We start from the raw sequence: 9,545 nt of genomic DNA, 5'->3' as shown, positions 1-9,545 counted from the left end.
TCTGTCATCATTTTACTAATCCATTTCTTAATTGAACACAAAGATGTACACTGCTGTTAAAAGTTTAGGGTCACTTGACTGAAATGTTTTTCATGATCTTAAAAACCTTTTGATCTGAAGGCATGGATGCAATGTTTCAACTGTGTTTTTTTAGACAAAAATATAATTGTGCCAACATATTAATTGATTTCATTACAAAACTAAAACTGTATTTTAAAAAAAAGTTTTTTGAAATGGATGACTTGGACCGAATAATAAGGAAAAGCAGATGGGAACTCTTTCAATACTGTTTAAAATGCATGCCAGGGTGACGCATCAAGATGTTGGTTCAGAAAATGTCAAGAGTACATGTCTGCAAATTCTAGGCAAAGGGTGACTGCTTTGAAGATTCTAAAATATAATATAGTTTTATTTATTTGGGATTTTTATAGTCACAACAAAATTCCCATTTCCATTTCTGTTATTATATTGTTTAGATGACTTTACTAGTATTCTAAAATGTGAAAAAAAAAAATAATAATAATAATACAAATAAACATAAATAAAATAAAGAATTATTAAGTGACCAGTAGATTATAGCAGAATGTACTGCTGGTCCTTTCCATACATTAACAGTGGATGGTAACTACGACATTCATTCTCTAAAAAGCACTATTAAAGAATAATACAAGTCGACTGTAAGAAAAGAATTGTACTCCAAGTCTTCTGAAGCCATACAATAGCTTTGAGGTGAAGATTTTCAGCCTGCTCCACACACAAAGCTATCATATGGCTTAGAAAGTACAGCATGAGTCATATGGACTTCTTTTATGGTGTTTTTATGTCCTTTTTGGAGCTCAACAGCCATGGTCACCAACTATTTTTATTACATGAAAAAGGGCTTCTTGGACATCTTCTAATATGAGAAACATGAGTGTTTGTAAATGATGGCAGGATTTTCATTCTTGGAAAAAACGATTCTATTAATGTTTTTGCTGGAAGATCAGCTTATTGCGGAAACTTCTTTGATGACTATTGGGGGTTTTCCACTCATTTCTACATTAAAAATGCATGTACATTTAACTCATTTATCATTCTAACCTAAAGTGAAGAAGGGAGATTCATTATTTCCAAACTAATTTAGAGGAATCAGAGACACATAAAGAGTCATAGTGATGGGAAAGAGGTGAGAGAGAGAGAGAGAGAGAGAGATGGAAAAATTAAGAGGGATAAATAAAGGGGTAGAGAGGGACGTACAAGTTATTCTAGTTACAGGCAGCTGACAAAAATACTAAAATAAGAAACCCACCAGTGTGTCTATGTGAGAAAAGTGAGTGGGAGAGAGGAGACAGGAGGGTAGATTTGTTAAAAAGGTCAAGGCAATTTCATATCATACAGTAATATTTAAAGGTTTAGAGTCAAGTTTTCCATGTTTAAATACTTTCTCCCAGCTTAATATGCAGAGACAACTATAATTAAGCCTTTCAAAGGCTGAAAAGTGTAAACGGTGCACTCTGTGGCATTATCAAAACATTGCTCTATTTGATGAGCATTCCGACCATCCCAACACAGCAACACTGGCTCAACCAAAAGCAGATTGGAGTAAGTGTCAAGAAATCTGTTTGAGAACAGTCGTTATTTTTGCAAAATACATTTGGTGCCGCAAGTGGCACAAAAATTACACACTTCACTTTTACATATACAGTCAACTGACATTCATTCCATTGACATCATGCATCCACCAGTAAATTATGTGGGATCAATGCTATTGAATTACAATGATAAAAACACATGGTCTTGGAATTAACCTTTATTATTCATGCACAGTTATGAGTAATGACCTCTGAATTTGTTTATATAAAAGACAAAATGAAAAGAGATTCGGAAACCTGAGATTCAAGTTTTATATACAAAACATTAGAGATGGAAAGGGGTGGAGTTTGAGATTTAGGGGACAATAATCACAATTGATAAGATTAAAAAAGACTGACTGACCAAACTACATAAAAAACATGTTGAGACCGCATATCATACATAGACACTCCCATTGTTACTGATATTTAAAAAAAGTTTTTTTTCAGTGGGTAACTATGATTATGACAGACTGGCTTACCAAAGGCAGGCTTCCAGGCATTAGATTTAGCTCTGACCCTGTATTAAAAGCAAATATATTTGCAAATCAACCATTAAAAGTGCTTTTAAACTGAATTATTTGCTTACTGACCAGTCAGCAACACCCCCCCCCCACCACACACTCTATACAATAAGGATCCATTCGTTAACATTAGTTAATGCAGTGGGAATTATGAACTAACAATTGAACAACATAATATTATAGCATTTAGCAATCTTTGTTCATGTTAGTTTATAAAAATACATTGTTATTTCATGTAACTAGTTCATAGTGCATTAACTAATACAACTTTTCATTTGAAAAAATTTATTGGTATATGTTGAAATTACCATTGAAAAAGACTAATATACGCTGTAAAATTATTGTTCATTGTTAGTTCATGTTAACTAATGTTGTTAACTAATTTTAACAAATGAAACCTGAAAAGTGTTACCAAAAAAATCCCATAGAGTCAAACTTGCTTTCTGGACAACGGGAGTGAAATCAAAAGATAATTTGCATGGCTCTCTGATGTATTATTCAAATACATTGTCAACCAAAAAAGCATGAAAGAAGATATTATGGATAAAGGAAATGGATGCTATGAAATCACTGTCATCGTGGTTAATGAGGAGAGTGAGTGATCTGTAGGAATTTCTTCCTTTTTCCTCATACATTCACTCTCGGACATAAACTCTTGTACACACCACATCGTCTGCCGTCATGGTCTGCCAAAAAAAGCAGGAAAAAGACTTTTAACAGGAAGAATATGATCAACGAATTATGCTTATGTGATTCAACAAGGCTGACAATTTAAATGTACAACACATAATGACTGGAATATATCACATTCCAAAAAATTGGAATGTCTTACCAGAATCAGTTCACCATCATTGGTTATCTCCCTAGTCCATGAGGTTTTTGGACCCTCACCCTTCTGCAAAGTCTGCTCACAACTAATCTTGCTGTCTGATTCCCAGCGAGGAATGCTCTGAGAGAGACAGAAACAGACAAATACTGTATATTAAGTTAAAAAACAGAGCATGCATTTTAAGAGTTTTACATTTACATTGGAGCACGAATGAGTCTTTTCTTTGTCAGTTTTTGTGTGTGTGTGACTGTGAGACGGAAAGAGTGAGAAACGGATCTGTGCCATGAGAATGGGAGTTACAAAGATGAAGGTTGAAGGAATGGGTGTGTATCCAGTTTGATCGTTCCTCTGAGATGTAGGGTGTGATTGAGTCCACATTAGAGATCAGGATTGATTAGACACAAATCTTAGAGGTTTTAGAAAGATTTGAAAAAGGAAAACATGGTGGGAATTGGTGCATAACACATCCTTGGACTTTTTTTTATCAACATCAATATTTTTGGTGAAAGGGAAGTTCAACCAAAAATGAAAATTCCCAATCATTCACTCATTCTCATACTGTTTTAAACCTGAATGCTTTCTTCTGTGGAACACAAAAGGAGATGTTAGGGAGAATGTTAACCTCAGTCACCATTCACTTTCATTGCAACTTTTTTCCCACACAATTAAAGTGAATGGTGACTGAGGCTCTCGTTCTGCCTAACATCTCCTTTTGTGTTCCACAGAAGAATGAAAGTCATATGGGTTTGGAACAACATGACTGAATGATGACATTTTTGGGTGAACCATCCCTTTAATTTTATAAGAGAAAGTGTATATTTTAGGTCCTGAGACTTAGGTCCTGTTTTTCACTATTATAATTAAAATAATTATAATTTATCATCCCACACTGCATGAGTATTTAATTTCAGCTACCCGTAGACAGACAGAAATTTAGTATAAATGAAATGCATTTTGTCTTTATGTGTTTCTGTACCGTGCAGGGTCGTCCATCCACAGTGGCCTCATTAAACTCCTGTCCCACAGTGAAGGTGACATGGGTGGTCCTAACAGAGGTGGAGGTTTTGATAGACAGTGTTTCTCCATCCTGCGTAATCTCAACGGATGGCTTTGATGCTGCTGCAACCGCAATTTTACGCAGCATCACGTTCACACCTGAAAAAACACACATGAACATACAGTCACAATAATGCACTCAGAATGATCTCCTGAAGCATAGTTAGTAAGATGGTGACTGAGTACTGTGTTACACCAGCATCCATTGAGGTTAAGGCGAGATCCAGATTTATAGAGTTTAAAGACAGGGAAACTCATTTCTTTATAATCCCCATGTCCAGTGGTTGGACAGATCAGGGGAGAGAGTTAAGGCTGGCTGCGTTCCACACATCTGTGCTCTCCACCAGCACTGTTTCATGACATCACCATTAATACCACAGAGGAAACTCATCTGACAAACTGGAGCAGCCAGAAAAATAAAAGGCATTATAATAAACACATGCTATCAATATTTTAAATAGTCTCAGGCTATGCACACAAACTTAGCCTTCAACACATACATACACTTCAATGCATGGTTCAGAGAAAAATAACTACTCTTAAATATAACATTCCTCCAATATTAGATTGTAAGTTATTCAGGCAGGCTAATTGAAGGGATAGTTCACCCAAAAATGAAAATTCTCTAATTATTTACCCTCCCTAATGTCATTCCAGATGTATATGACTTTCATTCTTCTGCAGAACAAAAAACAAAGATGTTTAGAAGAATATTTCAGCACTGTAAATCCATACAATGCAAGTGAATTGGTTCCAAGTACATAAAGGCAGCATAAAAGTAATCCATAAGACTCCAGAGGTTCAGTCCATGTCTTCAGAATTGATATGATAAGTGTGACTCCTTTTTTACTACCAATCTCCACTTAAACTTTCACATTCTTATTTTGTTTTTGGCAATTTGCATTCTTTGTGCATATCGCCACCTACTGGACAGGGAGGAGATTTTATAGTAAAAAAGGATATAAATATTGATCTGTTTCTAATCCACAACTATCATATTACTTCTGGAGACATGGATTTTACCACTGGAGTCATATGGATTACTTTTATTCTGCCTTTATGTGATTTTTGAACTTCAAAATTTTGGTCACCATTCACTTGCATACAGTGCTTGGTCAGCTACAGAGCTGAAATATTATTGTAAAAATCTTAATTTGTGTTCTGCAGGAGAAACAAAGTCATACACATCAGGGATGGCATGAGGGTGAGTACATGATGAGAGAATTTTCATTTTTGGGTGAACAAACCAACAAACCCTTTAATTACTTAATTACCTTTAAAACAGAGTTTTGCTAATTGCAAATATTCTCACAAATATAATGAAATAAAAACCAACTTGTGAGGACATTTAAAGTTCTTCTGACCATTTGAAATGCTTTTTTCAAATTATGCTTTGATTTAAATCTATTAAAGGAATAATTCATATGAAATACAAGTTAAGTTAAATCAACAGCATTTGTAGCATAATTTCAATTACCACAGAAAATATTTTCAACTTGACCTTGTTTATTTAAAAGAAATCATAGTTACAGTAAGGCTCTCACAGTGAAGATGAATGGGGCCAATTCATAAACACTTAAACACATGTTGTTTCAAAATTATACCTAAAAGACATTAACATTATAAAAGTCAATATGATTTGAGTGTGATAAAATTTCTTACACACTTTACCAGCATTCCAATGTCATAGCAACAAAGTTGTAATATTCTATATAACTTTACACTGATTAGGTTAGTATACTGATTTTATCACACTAAAAGTTCTGTTAACACATATAATGTTTAAGTTTTTTCAATAAAGGAGAAACAAGTTGAAAATTGTTTTTGTGGTAATCAGCGTTATGCCACAAATGCTGTTGATTGACCATAACTTGTAATTAACCTAGAACATTTAATGTAAATTTCTGACAAATTGAGGATTATGGAAAAAGTAAATAAAAATGTGTTAGCATGAAAACCATTGCATCTATGAGAATTCCTCACTAATACAGCTTCTAATGTCTCTGTGTGTGGGTGGGGGTTTGAATGCAATGAGAGGGGGAAGTTATTCAAACAGCCACAGGGGATGCTGTAATCTATTATACCTTCCTAACAGGAAATGGATTGAGTTCATTGTAGAAGTAGGGAAGGGCAGAGGTAACAATGAAAGAAAGCATGTTGAAGGAGGACAAGAGAATTGACAAGAGAAGAAAAAAGGGCATGAACAGCAACCGAGAAATAGGAATCTAGATGTAAAGAGGCAAGAGGTGTGTGTGTGTGTGTGTGTGTGTGTGTGTGTGTGTGTGTGTGTGTGTGTGTGTGTGTGTGTGTGTGTGTGTGTGTGTGTGTGTGTGTGTGAGTGTGCCTCTGTGCATCGAATAGAATTTCACATCACTCACACATTCCCACCAGTCTCCAAGGGTAAATATATACACATGAAAGTAGACAAGATGGAGGCCAAAACGTAGACATACAAACAGGCAGACACGTCAACAAATTAACAATTACTCAAATTAAATTTTTATTCACAAATTAGGCCATTAACCGTTGGCACACACAAAACCACAACACTAAAATTGAGATAAACACAAGAAAGTGGAATTGAAATCTATTTGAAACACATCCACACATAAAAACTCTCACTTTGTAAAAGACATAGCTAATAAGGATGGCCAGGGCATTTTATCCTCTTGTCCAATCTAGCCCTGCCCCAGACCATATATAACTAACTGGGCAAAGATGTTCTGGCACACATAGACGATCAGGGTTAGTGTTGTAGGTCAGAGGTCAGAGGAAGCATTTCAGAATAGAGGGATGGAGATGAGGATGGGAGATGGAGGAGGGGGTTTGGTGACAGGTTTTGCCCATCTGCCCACAAAGTTTTGTAAAAGAAAGTTACATAGTGTAAAGCATGTATGCATGAATGTTAATGCATTTGTGTAAAACATGAAAGGGAGTCTGAAAGCTAATTTCTCAATCAATCTGACAGTCAGTCAATCACGCACATTCCTCACATACAGTCACTCAGTTTTTATGAGGATATTTGTCCTCAGAAGTGTTTATGTGACTACAGATCGTGTCTCCTGCACCTTTTGGTATTCATGTAATACATCATGTTCCCACACCATGGTAGAAACCGAAGACAGACACACACACACACACACACACACACACACACACACATCACTCACTCACTCACACACACACACACACACACACACACACACACACACACACACACACATGTTGTGTTTCCATGTTTTATGGGGACTTTCCATAGACATAATGGTTTTTATACTGTACAAACTTTATATTCTATCACCTAAACCTAACCCTACCCCTAAACCTAACCCTCACAGAAAACATTCTGCATTTTTACATTTTCAAAAACATAATTTAGTATGATTTATAAGCTGTTTTCCTCATGGGGACCGACAAAATGTCCCCACAAGGTCAAAAATTTCAGGTTTTACTATCCTTATGGGGACATTTGGTCCCCACAAAGTGATAAATACATGCTCCCACACACACACACACACACACACACACACACACACACACACACACACACACACACACACACACACACACACACACACATGTTGTGTTTCCATGTTTTATGGGGACTTTCCATAGACATAATGGTTTTATACTGTACAAACTTTATATTCTATCACCTAAACCTAACCCTACCCCTAAACCTAACCCTCACAGAAAACATTCTGCATTTTTACATTTTCAAAAAACATAATTTAGTATGATTTATAAGCTGTTTTCCTCATGGGGACCGACAAAATGTCCCCACAAAGTCAAAAATTTCGGGTTTTACTATCCTTATGGGGACATTTGGTCCCCACAAAGTGATAAATACATGCTCACACACACACACACACACACACACACACACACACACACACACACACACACACACACACACACACTTTTCTATTGTGCTCTCTCTCCGGCTTCTTTAACCTGTCTGCTTCATTTCATCATTATTTTTACCCATTCTTCCTTCTCTTGCTTCTTTTGTTCGACACAGACTGTTGAAGAGTGGTGTTTGGGTGGCAGCGGTGCCCTCATTAACTGGGACGTCAGTCAAACCGGCAACCCATTGACAAGCTCTGATCGTTCTGGCGTGAAAAAATGTAAATATTTAAACACGAATGTCCTATTTGGTTGAACACGACAGCTGGTGTATGACATGTCGACAGTAACACATTTTCAATTTACGCACGCGTTTATTGAAAAGTGACATATTTGTTTTGCGCGCGCCATGTCTTGAATTCCCGTCTCTCCAACACACACAAAATGTTGTAAACGACTGGACGATAGTATAGGCACTAGTCTAAACAAGTTTATATGTATAATATAGTTCAGGAAAAAGAAGCAAATCTTCTTTGATTTTATTTTTCAGGACTGAATGAGTGGGCTCGTGACTTTTTCTCAATTTCTCTTTAGGTTATTTAAATACCATGTGCGTGTCCAAGCCCTGTCCTATTATACCATCCAATCCTAAACACACACACACACACACACACACACACACACACACACACACACACACACACACACACACACACACGACAGAGAGAGAGAGAGAGAGCGATGACTTTGATGGACTGTAGCGCAAAGCCAGCACATTTAGATCTGATAAGAAGTCACATTTGCGCACTCTCCATACGCGAGCGTCTACAGCAGCGTCATTTATTATACGCACCCAATGCTTTGAGAAGCTCCTCGAAGTTCTCGGAACTTTTCATCTTCCAAGTGCCAGCAAAATCGGGAATTTTGCGATCCATCTTGCGTTCTCTCGCTCGTGGTAGTCCTTGAAACACCTGCAACTGTGATACCCAAAGCAGCGATCCCACTGATAAAGTCAAAGTGTGATTTTCCTCCTTTTTCTTCCTTTATATTGCTCTCTGTCTTCCACCGTTGACAAGACTAACTTTTTCCTCCCGTCTCAGACATTCATCAAAGCACGTCTTCAAAACGTTATATCTTGTGGTGAATAGGTTGAACAGAACATTTGGGCCAGTTATCATACTTGATCCGCAAGCGCACACGCCCCTTATTGGGCAAACCACGCCCTCTGTATTCCCTGTCAAATCAATGCACCAATGATTATTAGAGATAATGGGCGAGCCCCACCCATACCACGCCTCATTTAAACCACGAGCGCGTTCGAAGACGCCCATCGGAATACATTTTCCATCGAAATTTGGTGTGGGCAGGAGGATTTCTTTTTTCATGGGATTATTCGAGGTGTCTACACATTTTGTTTCTTAAAGTAAAATTAAAAAGATTGCTAGCGTTGTATTTATTTATTTTTCATTCAAATGTATATGAGTGAGCTCTCATCACACAACACTGTGTGATAGATGAACGAACTGTCAACAGCTAACTGTTGGATAAACAAATGTATAGGATGGCAGTCCTACACATGGATAAATCAAAACACCTTGCCACGCACATTTTAACAGCTCTGGTTATCCAAAGTACCGCCACACACTTCCAGCACCTGTAACTAGATCTGCCCCTGCTTTA

At 36.9% G+C, this 9,545-nt stretch overlaps 1 protein-coding gene across 1 annotated transcript; it reads right to left on the bottom strand.

Annotated features, from left to right (window-relative positions):
* Window positions 1–1,780: 1,780 nt before the first annotated feature.
* LOC127658100 (cellular retinoic acid-binding protein 2-like) lies at window positions 1,781–9,028 on the bottom strand. Its single transcript, XM_052147198.1, has 4 exons — window positions 8,719–9,028; window positions 3,940–4,118; window positions 2,967–3,083; window positions 1,781–2,820 (listed from the first exon to the last, which is right to left on the bottom strand). The coding sequence occupies exons 1-4, from the start codon at window positions 8,798–8,800 to the stop codon at window positions 2,770–2,772; spliced, it is 429 nt and encodes a 142-aa protein (XP_052003158.1). The 5' UTR covers window positions 8,801–9,028; the 3' UTR covers window positions 1,781–2,769.
* Window positions 9,029–9,545: the final 517 nt, after the last annotated feature.

Source organism: Xyrauchen texanus, chromosome 17 (assembly GCF_025860055.1).
Source record: "Xyrauchen texanus isolate HMW12.3.18 chromosome 17, RBS_HiC_50CHRs, whole genome shotgun sequence".
Classification (NCBI taxonomy): Eukaryota; Metazoa; Chordata; class Actinopteri; order Cypriniformes; family Catostomidae; genus Xyrauchen; species Xyrauchen texanus.
This window is presented reverse-complemented; position numbering and strand designations above follow the sequence as displayed.

Coding starts and splice junctions, on each gene's coding strand:
- LOC127658100 (XM_052147198.1), bottom strand. CDS start 8,800: ATGGATCGCAAAATTCCCGATTTTGCTGGCACTTGGAAGATGAAAAGT. Junction 4,119..8,718: donor GGAGCTTCTCAAAGCATTGG/GTGCGTATAATA, acceptor GTGTTTTTTCAG/GTGTGAACGTGATGCTGCGT. Junction 2,821..2,966: donor ATGATGGTGAACTGATTCTG/GTAAGACATTCC, acceptor TTTTTTTGGCAG/ACCATGACGGCAGACGATGT.